Here is a 17,581-nt window from a genome sequence, read left to right as displayed (position 1 = left end):
TATATCAGGCGAGGAAACCCTCAGCACAGTCAGCTTTCCAGTTCATCCCAAAGGTGGGGTTGCGGTCATGGTCCTGTGCAGTTCAACACTAACTAACCATGTCTTTATGCACCTGGCCTAGTGTGTAAATGTGTGAGCGTGTAAATGTGTGAGCGAGTGAGCATGTAAATGTGTCAGCGTGTAAATGTGTCAGCGTGTAAATGTGTCAGCGTGTAAATGTGTCAGCGTGTAAATGTGTGAGCGTGTAAATGTGTCAGCGTGTAAATGTGTGAGCGTGTAATTGTGTGAGCGTGTAAATGTGTGAGCGTGTAAATGTAAGTGAGTGAGTGTGTAAATGTGTGTGCGAGTAAATGTGTGAGAGAGTGAGCGTGTAAATGTGAGTGAGCATGTAAATGTGTAAGTGAGCGAGTTAGTGAGCGTGTAAATGTGTGAGTGAGCATGTAAATGTGTGAGTGAGCGAGTGAGGTAGTGAGCGTGTAAATGTGTGAGTGAGCATGTAAATGTGTGAGTGAGGTAGTGAGCGTGTAAATGTGTGAGTGAGCGAGTGAGGTAGTGAGCGTGTAAATGTGTGAGTGAGCATGTAAATGTGTGAGTGAGCATGTAAATGTGTGAGTGAGGTAGTGAGCGTGTAAATGTGTGAGTGAGCGAGTGAGGTAGTGAGCGTGTAAATGTGTGAGTGAGCGAGTGAGGTAGTGAGCGTGTAAATGTGTGAGTGAGCGAGTGAGGTAGTGAGCGTGTAAATGTGTGAGTGAGCATGTAAATGTGTAACTGAGCGAGTGAGGTAGTGAGTGTGTAAATGTGTAACTGAGCGAGTGAGGTAGTGAGTGTGTAAATGTGTGAGTGAACGTGTTAGTATGTTGTGTATGTGTGAGCCCTGAAGTAGTTTGTTGTCCCATGCTGGGTGAAAATTATTCTAAGAATATAGAGTAATTACATAAGGAAGACTATTTTCAGGTTATATCGACACAACTGAAAGATACAAGTTTTTTTATTCAGGTAGTTGATGTTTTCAACCAGCAACCCCACAGAGAGTGACAGTTGTAGTTATCGTATGCTTCCATATCTAATGTGTGCACTCTGTATGTGAATGAATGACTGAACCTCTCTGGCGTAGAGGTTTTGTATCGGGTACGGCCACCCAGGTGATTTCCGTACACATGCTTTAAGGGAGATAAATGGTCAAAGTGCAAAGCAAACCGCCAGCCAGTGTGAAGATGAAGGAGCCGCTGAGCACCTGCACCGTGAGTAGCTTCAGCTATTGTCAATTCCACACATTACATAGCATTTAAAAGCAGTCTAGTACTTTTGTTCTGTTTAAAATTTGTCCACTTTCTGTATGTAAAGTGCTTTATTGTAGTTACAAATACTCCTTTGTTAGATTGTGTTCTGACTAAGTCACGTGTTACAGTACAACCTGCTCTACCAGGACCTCAAGAGATTCTCAAAAAATGGAGAATATTTCTGCAAAGAACTTGTAACAGTATTCCAGCAAAGGTAATAGTCTATTTAGGCACTTTGACTCTCTTGGGTGATTTCTTTTATACTTTTATGTTTGCAATAAAAGCCTGAAGGTTTGATGCATTTGGTCATAAAGTGCAAATTGAAGTGAAAATCGCCTCTCCCTTTACAGACAGTTTTGCACTTTTGAGGCCAGGGCTTTTGGATTAAATTTTAATTATAGCTGTAGTTATTCTTTTACCTATATGGCCTGAGTTGATGTCCTTGGAGGACAGCTTGTAGATCTCAAGACCTTTTAGTGTTTAGCTTTTTAATTGTAGCGGCGGTCCAACCAGGAGTGGGATTAAAACCGTATTGTTGGAGGAAAGCCACTGTTAGTGTTATATTTCTATTTAATAACTTTTAGTGATGGTGACAGGGTATATCTGTATCACCTTGCCAATGCTCTATATCTTGCTTCCAGGGGTCACACTCGAAGTGTGTAGTTCTCAGAAATATTTGCTTTATGTTGCAAGTTAAGAGCGAACAGATAAGTGTGCTTCTATAAATACAGATCCGAGCTGGAAATCAGCTACGCTAAAAGGCTGCAGAAACTTGCTGGAAAACTCCTCAGTGTGTCCAAAACAATGACTAGCAAGTAAGTGTATGCCTATACTTCACAAGCCTAGTGCTACAGTGCTCAGAAAAGCTAGTACACAAAGAGTTTTGTTTTAGATTGTTTTAGATGTCATGTTCTTCCTCTCTCTAAAGCTCAACATATAATGCCTGGTCCCTTGTATCGAACGAGATGTTCTCAACAGCAGAGGCACACAGGTAAAATATCTACATACAGTAGTAAATGTCTACATTCGTTGTTTTTCTTATTTATTGTTTTGAGGGTTTATTCACAATTAATGCTAGACTAAGTTTATTTTCAGAACCCTAGGGCAAAGTCTTCAACAGGAAGCTGTTGTGGAAATCCGTCAAATGCTGGATGAACACACCAAGAGGAAGAGACCAGTGTGTGACACACACACACACACACACACACGCACAATAGCAATACTGTATATATAAAGCTAAGCTTACCCTTCGACAGAGAAATGTGTGATTATATGTGAAAAAGGACCACCAAAAATTATCATGGAAAAAATTATGTGCGGGTAATAATGATGTACTACATGTAAAAATGTGTAAAATTCACATCAGGCTTGTGAGATCAGAGAGATGTGAAAAAAATTCTTTAAAGGTGGGTTCTCCGTTGTTTGAGAAATGCTTCAGAAAATTGAGTCGGGCCGCCAAACAAAACAAAAACAAAACTAACGTGTAGCCAGTGAGCAGAAAGGGGCGTGTCTTGTCAATATGGGAGGAGAGAGTGTTCAGTGCGCATATGTGATATTAGCAGAAAGCGGGAAGTTGGCCACATAGTCACAGATTGGAGTTTCCAGAGTCAATAACTCCTGAGCTACACGCTGTTACTACACAAATAACACCTCTTTTCTATTGTAGTAATGTAGAGAGGCAGCTACAACCTCGTTTTGTGTAGTAACAGCATTTAGCTCAGGAGTTATTGACTCTGGAAACTCCAATCTGTGAATATGCCGAGGCGCTTTTTTCCTTCTCGATAGGTGAGTAACGTTGGTTTTGCTTTGTTACACAGAACTAATATATGCCGTCCTTTGCATGATTATGCTTGTGTGTCATTTTTGCTTGTCTGTTTATCATACCCGAAGGGAAGAACAATACGATTGCAGATACTGTAAAGACACATTTCTTTCCATTAGTTGCCTGGGTTACGTAGTATGTATGTTTTGGCGGAGCTATCAATACAGGGGTGGGACCCATTTGGGTTATGGGCGTGTTTGGTTTGGTGATTTCAAATGTCTGTGCGTGTGTGTGTGTGTGTGTGTGTGTGTGTGTGTGTGTGTGTGTGTGTGTGTGTGTGTGTGTGTATATACACACACACACACACACACGCACATATACATATATATATGTATATATATGTATATGTGCGTGTGTGTGTGTGTGTGTATATATATATACACACACACACGCACATATACATATATATACATATACGTATATATATGTATATGTATATATATATGTATATGTGCGTGTGTGTTTGTGTGTGTGTGTGTGTGTGTGTGTGTGTGTGTGTCCATATCCTGGATAAAATTTATTCAGTGTGTAAGAAACAAGTAATCTCTGTAAGATAATGTCTGTTTGTTCCTTATTTAAGTGCAGCTGGAAAATGCAATTGAAAAATCAAGGAAACTTGTTGTGAACAACTGGAATGAACAACTGAAGGTAATATAGTGTATAAACGTTCCTTTTTATAACCCACCAGTTTTCTTTCCCTCAAACAGCTACTTTGAGACCTAAATTTGGGCATAATGCTTCAGGTACTACAGTGCTGGAAATAAAAACAGCCTTATCGCAACTCTGCAGTACGACTAACGTAATCATTTTCAAATAAAGGTTGAGTTTTTTGGCAGCAGTTCATGAGTGATGTGCTGTAAAAGACTGTGCTATGGAAGAAAAAGGCTGATTCTGGATATGGAGTCTTCTGGCTTCACAGCATTTCATTTCCACAGTTTTATAACACATTAGATTAATGAGTATGACTGAACAACCAGTTTTATAAGAGTAATATGTTTACTTCAAGACCAGATGAACATTTTTCTCTTTCAGCAATAAAACATATGCTTCTTCCCGCAGGCAAAGAAAAAGTTGACTGCTTTAACCCGTGAGCATGAAGCACTCTTTAGCTTTGTGGAAAAGAACAAACACATCTGCACAGAGAAAGAGAAGCAGAAGGTACTTATATTTGTATTGGTGTCGGGGCTAGAATTCTCAGATTATCATTCTAGACACTGTTTATATGTAAATGTTGAACTACAATAAAACAAGGTACTTTAATTATGCTGATGACAAACATTAATCGTGTTGCTCCACAGCAGTGTTCTCACAATTCTCAAATCTGATTGGTCAGAAGGTCAATTTCAGCAACACCTTTTAGAGGGATTTGTATATCGAGCACAACACACATTAAACTAATATAAAACCGTGTGTAATTACTAATATGGTAAAGCTTTCACTGTGGAGAAATTTTTTGTATCCTAGTGTCAGCACTTTGCTACAGTCAGAGGTTAAGCTGTGTTTCTTTACGTTTTCTGATGTGTCTTTAAGATGGAGGCCTTTGCACTTTCTTGTCAACAGACAAGCTGCATTTTAAAATGTTGTTACTAATGAGAAAGGGAGAGTGAGTGTGACCGAGAGTGAGAGAGAGAGACAGAGAAACAAAGGGAGAGAGAGAGAGAAACAGAGAGAGAGTGAGAAACAAAGAGAGAGAGAGAGAGAGAGAGAGAGAGAGAGAGAGAGAGAGAGAGAGAGAGAGAGAGAGAGAGAGAGAGATGCCTGTGAGGGAACAGCTGTGTTTATAAATGCTATACAATAATCAATAATGGGAGTTTTGCGGATGTTCCACATCATTAAATGTTGAAAAAACGATAAACAAATTGGACAAATTACTGAGAAGAGATAGTTGCTGCTATTGGAAATGTAACTCTTGTTATTATTAGTTTTATGTGAAAAATTCATATCATTTCCACATGAATTCCTAACAGAGAAGGTAATCTGAGCATTCTTATAAGGTCAAAATTCTACAAGAAATAATAAATAACTCAATCTTCTAAAGTTGTGATGAAATCCTGATGTTCTTAGAGCACTGCAGAAATGACATTGGCCCTATTTTTATATCCTTGTAGGAATATAAACATCATTGTTTCTGTAATAGTAATTTTGGCAAATTTCTATACAGAATGTTATGGAAAATCTGTAAAAAGAGACATGGACATTTTACAAACCCATCGCCTGGCTCATTACTACATATTTGTTCTTAATCAAGTTGAGAATGTGTTGCATTCAATTGCTTGTGTTCAGATGTTTAACAGATTGAGTAAATCAGCAGAGCATCAAGTGAAAGTTGATGAAGACTACTTCAATATGAACCTGGACAGCCATCAGATTAGACTGAAGTGGGAGAACACACTTAAAAGCTGCTATCAGGTCATCTTTCTTTCATCAGTTCTGTTGAGAGAACGGTTTAACTGCTGCTGCGGGTGATTTGACTGAGCGAGTCTTTTATTTCAGATTGTTCAGGAAACTGAGAAGCAAAGAATAGAGACTCTGAGCGACGCTGTGAATAAGTACAATCTCCATATGTGCAGCTACAGCCAGACCCTTCTTCATGTGAGTCAGTGCGATGTCATAAGACAAATTTTTATTTCTGATTAAACTGCTGATGCAATCACCAAGACATCTCTCATGAATTGCAATATTTATTTGAATTCATTTCAGCTGTATTTGTATAACAATAAACATGGTCACAAAACAGCTTTACAGAACGATATACATTCAGAAGGTAAATTTTAAATAGAGGAATATATTTATAATAAGGACACCAGAGGCAGCAGTGGCAAGAAAAAATTCTCTGAGAGGATCTAAGGTAAACATGCAGTGTTGTAGCCTAGTGGTTAAGGTGTTGATTGTGGGTTTGAACCCCAGGTCCACCAAGCTGTCACTGCTGGGTCCGTGAGAGAGGCCATTAACCCTCAATTTCTAACTGAAAATTAAATAAAAATGTATGTTGCTCTGGATAAGAGCATCTGCCAAATGCTATAAATGTAAGAAACCACAACCAGACCCAAAAGGAAACCCATCCTCATCTGGTTGACCCCAATATGATTAGAAATTATTTTCATTCTATAACTCTACAATGTGGCCATAAAATGTTGTTATTTAACCAGGAAATTAATTCTAGTTATCACACTTGTGGGCACTGATGGAGACCTGAGTGCAAAACTGTTCACAGCAGTTGAAGTTCTAAAGCTGTCTTAACTAATTTTAGACCTAAGCCATTATACCAAAAGTGCTTTCAGTCCATCTTCATGGCCTCTAAGTGTCAACATCCACAGTAATCTCATGTATATTCAGACAGTCCATGTGAGGCCATCCTCAGCAGCAGAGAGAGATGAGAGACATGAGAACTCCAAACAGAAGTAGGGCATCAAGATAGACCAGACAGATCCGGAGAGCAGAAGAGGTCAGGATGACTGCTATCTCAGAAATATATGCTCATAGTGAACAAAGACAACATTCCTTCAATGTATTAGTTTAAGTTTATAGAAAATAGTCATAGAAGTTGAGTCAGTCACTGTCACCTCTGGCTTACTCATTAATGATCTAAATATAAATCCATTTTCTGTAAAGCTGCTTTGTGACCATATTATTGTTTAAAGTGCTATACAAAAGCTGAGTAGTGCTATACAAAAGAAGCTGAAACGAATTGCATTAAAGTGTCATTTAGTTTTTATAAAATCCACCCATTTGTGTAGCTAATTTGCACAACAGAACATGTCAAAACAAATAGATCATAAAGCTAATGTTGGCATGGTAATGAATGGAAAAAATGTGTTGCTTTATGGTTTCCTGTATGCATTGTGTCTGAATTAAAAAAATAAATAAATCGATAAATTGTGGTGCTCTCTAGAGTCAGGAGCAGATTGAGGAGGCTGTCAGGAGAGTGGATGTGGAGAAAGACATTCAAACTCTGGTGGAAAACACCTGTGTTACAGCAGATGATAACAAAGCTGAATTCCTCATCGTTGATTACTTTGTGAGAACGTTTAAATCCAATCTATCTTCCTTTACAGAATATTGTGAGAAATAATTGCATGTTAGAATACCAGGGTTGTAACTGTGTGCAGAGTTAGACGTGAAGTGAAGGTTTTTCCTCTATATGAAATAATGATTATGGTCATGGTCGCTTATTCAGTAATACTTGCTGTCTGTTTGTGCATCACAGGAGGAAGAAGGAAAGACAATAATGGAAAAAGAAAGACGAAGAAATGCGTTGAAGACGAAACTCCAGAGACTACAAGAATGTATTCTTAAAACCAGGAATGAGAAAGAAGGTGTTAGTTTATTTTTAGTCCTAAACTTTATAGATTTAATTAGGAAAGAAAGATTAAGCTAACTTAAAATGGGAGTCATAACTATCTTATATTTTGACATTTCGAATCTCAGTTATTAGCTTGATCAAATTCTTCGCTAAATGTTCATCTGGATTTCACCTTTATGTTGAAGGGCTGGAGAAAATGTTGAGACTAGATGCTGAAAATATCTCATGTAAAAAATCCCCGGAGGAACAAGCGCAGCTGCTTGAAGAGGTATTAAAGGAATAATAATCTGTATGTTATTTTCATGTTAAACAATCTGACGACAGTTAGCATTGGGTTTGTTATTGTTGGTAGTATGTCTTAAAACTGGACCTTTTGGAGGCCACGTACTGTAAACTGAACCAATCGATGATGGACTTGGAGGGGAAACCGAAACCTGTCCATCGTTTCAATGACAGCATCACAAAATTCAAAGAAAAGGTACAAAGACTAGTGTGTACACACCTATATACTTGGATTTCTGAAATTTAGATAAGGATTTAGTATTTAATATGTATTAATGGTTAACTTACAATCCTTTTATTCAGGAGGTTGAGCACAGTATAGTGAAGCTGTCTCGCCCAATTCGGATCAAAACAACACCATTTAGATCACGACAGTCTTTCAGGAGTTCGGTCATTTATAAAGCCTCGGTGAAAAATAGTGTCGAGTGTCAAGACGTGGTTCCTTCTGTAGAGGCCAGTGGTGGATCAGACAAATATACACATAAGCACAAATCTGAGATTAACAGAGCATCTTCAGTGTCTCAGGAGGAAGGTAAGGATCCCTTTAAATGAACTTTGTGATCATTTCCATGTCTAAATTACGTTTTTTTTATATCCATATTTGGATCCTGTTTGGCTTTAGGAACATAATATCTCTGTCCTATTTTTATGTCCTTCAGTATTTTTCCAGTAACTGACCGAATGCTGCATTCAGTTAGAAGATACAATTCCCTTAATGGTGGAATGAACTTCCAGCTTCAGTCTGGAATCCATCATCTTTTAAAGAAAACAAACAAAAAACGCATTTTATGAAAACAAATCCCTAACTTCGCCTTACTTCCTAAATAAATGAATGAATGAATGAATGAATAAATAAATAAACAAACAAACAAACAAACAAAACAAAACAAAACCTTCTACTGGCTTGGGGATTTCATTCCTGCCTTCAAACAGAATACAACTTGCCAATAAAGGACATGGTAATAAAAAACTGGTAATATAAAATTACAAAGATAAAGTTAGTTAAGTTAGATCAAGTTATATAATAATAATAATAATAATAATACCAACAATAATAATTTTATTATTAATAATAAGTATTGTTGTTGTTATTATTATGATGTGAAATAAATAATGATCAAGTTCTTTCATGCTGAATGTTTACATGGTGATTCCCTCTTCCAGGTGCAGGTGAACTCCAGTTTAGCAGTATAGGTAAATGTAAGGCTTTATACGACTTCTCGTCAGAGAAAAGGGATGAGTTAAACATTAAAGAAGGTAAATTTAGAGCTACTACAGTCATCTGCTCCGTTACAGACCAAGCGTATCTGTGCTTAATGTACTTTTTTCCCCCACTGTTCTATAAGGAGATCTTCTCGACATCCTTCGAAAGGACAACAGTGGATGGTGGTATGGAGAACTGAATGGGAAGAGAGGTCACTTTCCTTATAATTATGTCAAAGAGTTGCCTGTTTTGAAAATGGCAAAGTCTTCTGATGCGTAAATAAAATAAAAAAAACAGGATTTCATTATGTACCAGAAAACTTTAGAGAAGGTAGTGTAAGAAATTTAAATTATTGGAAGATTATTCATTACATACACAATTGTGCAGATAAAAGTCCAAAGCTTCAGTTAATGTTCACATCAAACAGAATTAAACAAGAATGCAGAGCTCCATGAGATCTCTGCAGATTGGTTGTGAGGCTGGTATGTGCAGTCCAGAAACTGCTGATCTACTGAAATTTTCACACGCAAGTCTCTAGATACAGAATTATGTAAAACCGCTTTATGTAGAAACACCTCGTAGATTAGAGATGAATGGGAAGACAAGTTTGAGCTGACAGACGCCTACAGTAACTCAAACAATCCAGCCAGCTTTTCTGACCCTAACATCCAGCCACTCTCACTGAGATTAGATGTTTTTCCCCATTGTAGTGTTCTGAGGTTCTTGACCAACATCTGTGTGGCTTTATATATTGTGCTGCATCCACACGATTGTCTGAAAACAAAATGACTAAAACAAAAATAAATCCAATACTACACTCATCAAACTGGTTACTGAAAAGACAAAGCTGTCAACAGCATTAACAATAATAATAATAATATAAATATGAGACATACAGCAGTATAATAAACATTTTTTCATACATTATCAAAAGAAAAGCTATGTATAGGTACAGATACTGCAGAATATATAACACAGGACCTTGAAATCCATTTATATACAGTACATTACATATATTTTTAAAGATACCATTTACAATAAGTTTGTTGTATGTGAAAGGCTGATATTTCATTTAGAATTTGAAAAATAAAGTCTGATTTCATTGGGGACTTTCCATCTAACTTATTTCTATCAGCTCTGTATTGGGTAACTGCTGTGTATTTTGTGTGGAAATGTATTTATAATGATTTATAAACACCTTTAGCAGTCAAAAATCTTTTGCTCTTTACCTGCATATACAATGAATAAGTCAATTACGACAAACATTTTATTATGTAAAGAAGACCAAAAAGAATTATATACAGGTATCACAATAAGACAGTTAAAGTACAATACTAACTAAATAAGCACACCGGATACTGCGTCTTGATAGTAGAATGCGGCTAGAGCTTTTTAACAGTTAAAATATACAGAACTGAGCTGATTATTAATCTCTGTGAAGTCAGGCACTCTTTGTAGTATTATGTAGTGCCACAAACTCTTTCCTGACATTAGCCAGAAATGCAGAGAGGTTGTTGGTCTCCTGAAGTTGACGCTCCAGCTGATCCATCTTCGCCAGGGGAGGATCACAGGAGACGACTGAAAAGGAAGATCATATTTTAAGTAAATCATGTTGTGCTTTGTAATCAGTCATCTTTTATTCTGGATTACAAAACAGTTATTCTGTAATCTGCATCGGTGTCGTCAGTATCGCAAGCTGTGGGCGAGTAAAAATGTGGACCGTCTGAAGAGGTTCGAGGGCATGTTTGGGGAAAAGTTGCCTTTACAAAACATACGCCATGTACAAATGTTCTGTACTTTGTAGGCCATGGGTGGGTGTTTATTTATTTCCAGTTTCCCATGTTCACTTATGTATAGTGCTGCAACAATTAATCAAAAGAATTGATAATAAAAATAGCTAACAATGAACTTCATTAATAGTTTCGGTGTTTTCAAGCATGCTGTAACACACACTACATCACTTCATACAAGTAACTAATTTACTAAAGTTGAGGCTCTGGGTTGTTGATCGGAGGTAGGGCTGGGCGATAAATGATAACGATATGTATCGCGATAGACACGTGATCGATATCAATAAAAAATAAAACGTTTGTTTTTTTTGGCAGAAAAAAGGAAATGTAATTTTATTACCGTTCTTTTAAAGGTAGGGTCTCTGATGTTGGGGAAATGCTTCAGAAAATGAGTCGGAACAAAAAAATGTAACAAAAATCAAAGCTAACGTGTAGCCAGTGAGTAGAATGGGACGTGTCTTGTCAATATGGGCAGAGAGAGTGGTCAGTGCACATATGTGACATTAGCAGAAAGCGGTTTTAACATTGACATGGAGGATAAAAACAAAGAAAGAAAGCGAAGAAAGGCTTACGATAAGGCAAGAAGCAGGACCCTTGTTAATATACAGTAGGATCAGCTTTCCAGCGCTGATGAGAACTGGAGCAGGAAGTTGGCCACATATTCACAGATTGGAGTTTCCCGAGTCAATAACTGCTGAGCTAAACGCTGTTACTACACAAATAACACCTCTTTTCTATCGTAGTAATGTAGAAAGGCAGCTACAACCGCCTTTTGTGTAGTAACAGCGTTTAGCTCAGGAGTTATTGACTCAGGAAACTCCGTGAATTTGCAGCCAAATGACCGCTTCAGCGAGCGAGGAAATTGTAAATAAAAAAGGAAAAGTCAGCTCGCCAGTATGGCAGTTTTTTGGATAAGTCTGACCGTAATAAAATTATGCAATAGAACTAAACTTGCACTAAATCCTCAGGTTTCTCTATGTTTATATTTAACACCCAGACTTTAGACTTATGTTTACATTATAATTATTTGAGTTTTCCTGGTTGTTGACATTTCTGTCTTAATAACTGAGGGGATTATGATCAGAGGAAGGTCCTGGTCCTTATTTTACATGGGTCATAAAAAATATCAAAAAAATATCAATAATTATCTATATCGACCGATAAACACTGATATTGTGATACTTTTCAGCCAGATTGCCCAGCCCTAATCGGAGGATTGGGGTTCAAGCCCCAGCACCGCCAGGCTGCTATTGTTGGGCCCCTGAGCAAAGTCCTTAACCCTTTCTGCTGCATTTTGAGTGCTGTATTTTGTCTGAACCTTCACTCGGTCCCCAACCTCCAAAGATGGGATATGCAAAGAAAGCGTTTCACTGTGCTGTAGTGTACATGTGACAAAAATAATGGTATCTATTCTACTAGAATAGAATAAAAAGTGATTAGTTATATTTCAACCTGATTTTTTTTTTATTGTATACAAACTATTTTTTTTTCACACTCAGAGCACTTTATTAGGAACACTATACTAATACTGGGTGGAGTAACAACAAGATGTTCTACCAAACCCCTATACAGTATGTATTTCACTAGATTCCGGCCCATTACTAGTGGAAAGCCACTGAAGACGGCTTTTGCTTTATGACATGATGCATAGATGTATATGGTCGTAAAAAGATACACACGGTCAGCAACAACACTCAGATAGTCTTGTGGGATTCAACTGATGATTGCCTGGTTTTAAGGGGCTCAAAGTGTGTCAGGAAAACATTCCCCACACCAACTCCACCAGCCTGAACTGTTGATACAAGGCAGTTGAGGGTCAATAATTTCATGCTGTTGGCACAAAATTCTGAGCACATTATCTGTCTGCTTAAGCAGAAATGGAGAGGCATCAGAACAGGCTATCTTCAGTGGGCCAGTTTATTTAGTGTGTCCACTGCAGCCTCAATTTCCTGTTCTTCAATGACAGACGTGGAACCTGGGTGGATGTTCTGTTAGCATAAATTTATCCGGTCATTCTCCAGTGATTTATCCAGTGGTGGCCGAACTGTGGATCACTGAATGTTTGTCTTTATTGCAGTTCTAAAGTAGGCTTTTTTGTGAGTGAAAACCCAGGGGATCAGCAATTACACAAATACTCAAACCAGCCTGTCTGGTACTAACAGTCAGGCTACAGTAAAAATCCACTGAGATCAATTTTTGTGACATGAACATTAACTTAAAAGTCCACAGCAACATCGCTTATGTTATGAAGCTTACTTCAAAGTTCTGTAGTAGTATTAGTTGATTGAAATGCTGCAAAAAACGAATTATTAATGTATAAAAACCCATCTAATCAATTAACTAAAAATGTCAACCATCAAAAGACTTCTTATTCACTCCTTTTTCCCCCTTTCTTTTAGGTTGCTCTTTACAGATAGCAAGTATATACCTAGTCTAACCTAGTCTCTTTACTTATATAGCCTTAATAAAATAAGTGTTCTTATTATTCACACAAACATGAGGAAACCAGTATCAGCTGAAAGATGTTATTCCGAATACGCATGTAATGTACAATGGCAGCATGATGTAGCTTCACACAGTAGCAGAAATATACCACTGTTCTGCGCAATGACGTGACCACCGCGCTTGGAACTATAAAATGCTCAAAGGGTAAAATAGTGAAGATCGGTTTTACGTGTGTTTACACCTCATCATCTCAGGCTACATTTCTGTGCATGTTCGTAATGTAAGCACACTGACTTACTTTGGTACTCTCCATTCTCATTTATCCTTAACAGAAAGGTGAAGGCATTTTGTGGATTCTTGTGGTTGATGTTTCTGAAGATGAATTGCAGCTTCTCACCTTCACACACACACACACACACATTTTGCACAAACATTAATAAATGATATCTTCCAGGTAAAATAGATTTTAAATAATAATAATAATAATAATAATAATAATAAAATCTTACCCTGGATTTTTCGGATCTCAAGGCTTAGCCATTCCTGGAAGATCTCTTTAAGTTTGTTCAAGTTCTTTAGTCGGTCCTTGTTGGCTTTGTTTTGTGCGTGAATCACTTAAGTGAAAAACATAAAAGCAAAAAACACTGTGAGTAATGGCTGTTTAACACTGATCAAAGACATGTAACATGTAGAAATGTGTGTACAAGCAGATTCCATACATTCTCTGTTCTTGGCCTGCTCTTGCTTCAGCTTCTCAATCTTTTGAATAAGGTGTTCTTTATAGCTTTCTTTGTCCTGGATCGATCCCAAGACTTCCGGTCTTTCATCATTTCTCTGCCTCATGTTGGAATTCAGATGTTTCAACTCTTAAGATGGAAAATATTCCCTGAGTTTTGAACATTTCAATTAACAAAACAGATTCCGGACTGAAACGCAGATGCTACCGTGAGCACGTACCTTCTGTATAACCCTGTATGGTTTCAAACATGGACTCATCTTCCCGGCACTTTTTCGAGCATGTTTCTATAGAAACAATCAATCAATTAGTCAATCAATAAAAGAGATTCACATCAGAGTGATTTAACGTCACAATAAACTCTGGTTCTACATTGTTGCAAGCTGAAGGTCCTGCTGTCTCTGTTAGGATGCTTCAGCTAGTTCAGAACATGGCAATATTACATTACAGAGCATACTGTATGACTCCAGGCTTATTTAAGCTACAGCTACTTCTTTTTTAAGTTCTCACTTGAATACAAATGTCCTGCTTTAAACATTTAAAGCTTTAAATGGCTTAGCTCTGGGGTATCAGGGGATGGAAGATTATTTTAAATGTAGGAATAATGTCCCATTAATATCTCTCTATATCGGCTTTATTTGGCCTATTACTACCATCTATAATCTTGTTAGCCACATATTTCATGATCTATAGTCATCCTGTAGCGTCATATTGTCCCATTGTCTCAAAGCAGCTTTACAGAAGTATGGAAACAGAAGAGAGAGGAAAAAAAAAGAATTAAATATATAATAATAATAAAAAATAAGGATAAACATAAATAAATGAATATATACAATTAAAGTTTAAAATTAATTTTAAAAAAATATTAACTCTGAAGGGAACCCATCGTCATTTGGGTGACACTAACACTAATACAGTAAAAATTAAATCACTCATTCTGAGTTGCTTCATCATGAATGCTCTCACTCTCTCTCACTCACTCATTTTCTACCGCTTTATCCGAACTACATCGGGTCACGGGGAGCCTGTGCCTATCCCAGGCGTCATCGGGCATCAAGGCAGGATACACCCTGGACGGAGTGCCAACCCATCGCAGGGCACACACACACTCTCATTCACACACTACGGACAATTTTCCAGAGATGCCAATCAACCTACCATGCATGTCTTTGGACTGGGGGAGGAAACCGGAGTACCCGGAGGAAACCCCCGAGGCACGGGGAGAACATGCAAACTCCACACACACAAGGCGGAGGCAGGAATCGAACCCCGACCCTGGAGGTATGAGGCGAACGATCATGAATGCTTTATTTAAATATTTTATTCATGTTGTGCTCAACTTAGACAACATCTGGTGGATGTGAAAGCAATAGCATATGATTTATATCCTTATTATATGAGTCAAAGCACTGAATGAGCTCTTGTTCCCTGTGGTTTGGGACACAGTCATGCTGGAAGAGAGCACTGTAATCAAGATAGAAATGAGAAGGGAGAGAGAGGGAGGGAGAGAGAGGAAGGAATGAAAGGAAGGAAGGAAAGAGCAAAAGAAAGAAAGAAAGAAAGAAAGAAAGAAAGAAAGAAAGAAAGAAAGAAAGAAAGAAAGAAAGAAAAAGAAATAAGGAACAAAGAAGGAAAGAAAGAAAAAGAGAAGGAAAGAAGGAAAGAGAAAGAAAGAAGGAAAGAAAAGAGAAAGAAGGAAAGAAAAGAAATGAATGAAATGAAGGAAGAAAGAAAGAAAAGTAAGAGAAAGAAAGAAAGAAAGAAAGAAAGAAAGAAAGAAAGAGGTTCCTTCAGAAGTACTGATCTGTAGTGAAGCGACTTAACCCATGTTTGTATAGAAATGTTTACTAATGCATGAATACGGGTGGGTTTCTTACCCACAACAGACTTCATGTACTGTTTGTGAGCTTGACAGAAGTCCACTGTAGCTTCGTTCAGCATTTCGCCCATTGCCTGAGACAACAGTTTAGTCCTGATTTCCTCCAGCTTGCTGCTGAACTTTTCTCCGACATCCAGATCTTTAATCGATGCCATTTATATCTGGAGAGAATTGAAAGCAAACTGCTGTATTAGCTACTAAATATTGCCTTTAAATCACACTCAAATTTAGACACGTCCCACCCCTGTGCTATGATTGGATTGTTATTCATACAAACAGGCACAACGACCAATAGATAGTCTCAGCATGAATCCCTAGCCAATCCGAACGCAGTAGCACAATGACACTAGCCAATCGGAGTGTAGAGCGCTGAACTGTCAGCAGCTCCTAACGGAAAAGCTATATGCTAAAAACTATATGCTAACTTAGCTAGAAAACGAGCTCCAATATTACAGTGCAGTTCTAAGGTTTCCCCCCTAAACAATACAGCTAATATAGTTACAGAGATTGGATGTAAAGTCCAACACATAAGTCTGACAGATCTAAAGTTCTCTACCTGTTTACAGTCCGAACCGATATTACAGCGTCTGGTTTCAAAAATACGCGCCCAAGGGGAATGTAATCCGGAAGTGACGTAAACTGACGTAAATAACACGGACGGGAAGAAATAAAGTATAGAAATAATTGTTTATATATAATTGCTTATATTGTTATTTAATTATAATTGCAAATATTAATAATTATTTAGTATGATATTATAAATAATAATATTAGCGTTCGTTAAAACTTCTCTTTATCTCATATGTAATATTTCCTCTCTCTCTCTCTCTCTCTCTCTCTCACACACACACACACACACACACACACAGTGTATAATTATATTGATCTTTGATGTTAAGCCATTTTGTCAACAACTTTCTTCTCTGTTTTTTTTCTTCATTTTTTCGTGTTTTGAACATTTAATTAGAAATTAAACACACCTGTAATGTTTTACAACCGAGTAAACTCACCTTCTGAAATATCGCTTGTAATATATCGCCCTCGTCTCAGCTCCATCAGCTCCTACACGCTGCCGCCCCCTAGAGGATTTACTCTGTCACGACACGCTGTGATTAGCAGCTCTGTGCTGAGTTGTGTGTGTGTGTGTGTGTGTGTGTGTGTGTGTGTGTGTGTGTGTGTGTGTGTGTGTGTGTGTGTGTGTGTGTGTGTGTGTGTGTGTGTGTGTCAATTTCTAAATTGAAAGACTTATTACATATTAATGTAGAGTGCATGCAGTATACCTTACCCTAAATCCCCTGTGGTACACCATGGCAGGTCTGATGTTATCATTGTACTTTATTTAAATGACTATATAATTATATATGAAGTTATTTTTAGTGCTCTAACTACAATTACATTCAGTCGAACAGAATTTACATTTATAATAAAGTTATGTTTTCTCTTTGTTTTCTCTATGTTTTTTCTCTATGTTTTCTTACATTTATATTAAAGTTATGTTATTTCTTTGCATGCATCCCTCTTGAGGCAAATGAAACAGAAGGAACTGTGCTAGATCCCTTCAGCCTATCTGATGCCTCTGTAATTATTAGAGGTTAAGGGCCCTTATTAAGGATCCAAGGCTAGCAGGCCAGAGCAGCAGGATTGCTCTTAGGCTCCAGGACATTACCCCTAAAACCCCAGCCAGGTCTGAGCTATGATTTCTGTGTCCTACACTTATTTATTCTAAAAGCTATTTTGTAATTAAAAAGTTATTTGTTTTTCCTTTTAAATATCAGAATCTCTTTAAAATATCAGAATCTCTCTAAATCTCAGAATCATATCAATATTCTCTAACTGTGAA

At 37.5% G+C, this 17,581-nt stretch overlaps 2 protein-coding genes across 4 annotated transcripts; one reads left to right on the top strand and one right to left on the bottom strand.

The window, feature by feature from the left end:
• Positions 1 to 834: 834 nt before the first annotated feature.
• Positions 835 to 9,998, top strand: nostrin (nitric oxide synthase trafficking). 2 transcript variants are annotated; one of them, XM_047815181.1, is made up of 16 exons: positions 835 to 1,241; positions 1,409 to 1,494; positions 2,012 to 2,095; positions 2,209 to 2,271; positions 2,376 to 2,457; positions 3,688 to 3,750; positions 4,162 to 4,260; positions 5,386 to 5,511; positions 5,596 to 5,694; positions 6,995 to 7,120; positions 7,310 to 7,418; positions 7,591 to 7,673; positions 7,758 to 7,883; positions 7,991 to 8,219; positions 8,852 to 8,944; positions 9,034 to 9,998. In XM_047815181.1, exons 1-16 carry the CDS (start codon positions 1,176 to 1,178, stop codon positions 9,168 to 9,170), a joined length of 1,671 nt encoding a protein of 556 aa, XP_047671137.1. In that variant the 5' UTR covers positions 835 to 1,175; the 3' UTR covers positions 9,171 to 9,998. The 2 variants fall into 2 exon arrangements, with proteins under 2 accessions (XP_047671137.1, XP_047671138.1); XM_047815182.1 differs by lacking the exons at positions 8,852 to 8,944; positions 9,034 to 9,998 and adding an exon at positions 8,347 to 8,533 and having other exon boundaries at positions 836 to 1,241.
• A 146-nt stretch (positions 9,999 to 10,144) lies between these two features.
• Positions 10,145 to 16,834, bottom strand: spc25 (SPC25 component of NDC80 kinetochore complex). Of its 2 annotated transcripts, none has more exons than XM_027164452.2 (7): positions 16,752 to 16,834; positions 15,740 to 15,902; positions 14,084 to 14,149; positions 13,846 to 13,992; positions 13,636 to 13,740; positions 13,425 to 13,523; positions 10,145 to 10,469 (listed from the first exon to the last, which is right to left on the bottom strand). In XM_027164452.2, the coding sequence occupies exons 2-7, from the start codon at positions 15,894 to 15,896 to the stop codon at positions 10,333 to 10,335; spliced, it is 711 nt and encodes a 236-aa protein (XP_027020253.2). In that variant the 5' UTR covers positions 15,897 to 15,902; positions 16,752 to 16,834; the 3' UTR covers positions 10,145 to 10,332. The 2 variants fall into 2 exon arrangements, with proteins under 2 accessions (XP_027020253.2, XP_027020252.2); XM_027164451.2 differs by lacking the exon at positions 16,752 to 16,834 and adding an exon at positions 16,298 to 16,436.
• Between the last annotated feature and the right edge of the window lie 747 nt (positions 16,835 to 17,581).

Source organism: Tachysurus fulvidraco, chromosome 6 (genome assembly GCF_022655615.1).
Source record: "Tachysurus fulvidraco isolate hzauxx_2018 chromosome 6, HZAU_PFXX_2.0, whole genome shotgun sequence".
NCBI classification, from domain to species: Eukaryota; Metazoa; Chordata; class Actinopteri; order Siluriformes; family Bagridae; genus Tachysurus; species Tachysurus fulvidraco.
This window is presented reverse-complemented; position numbering and strand designations above follow the sequence as displayed.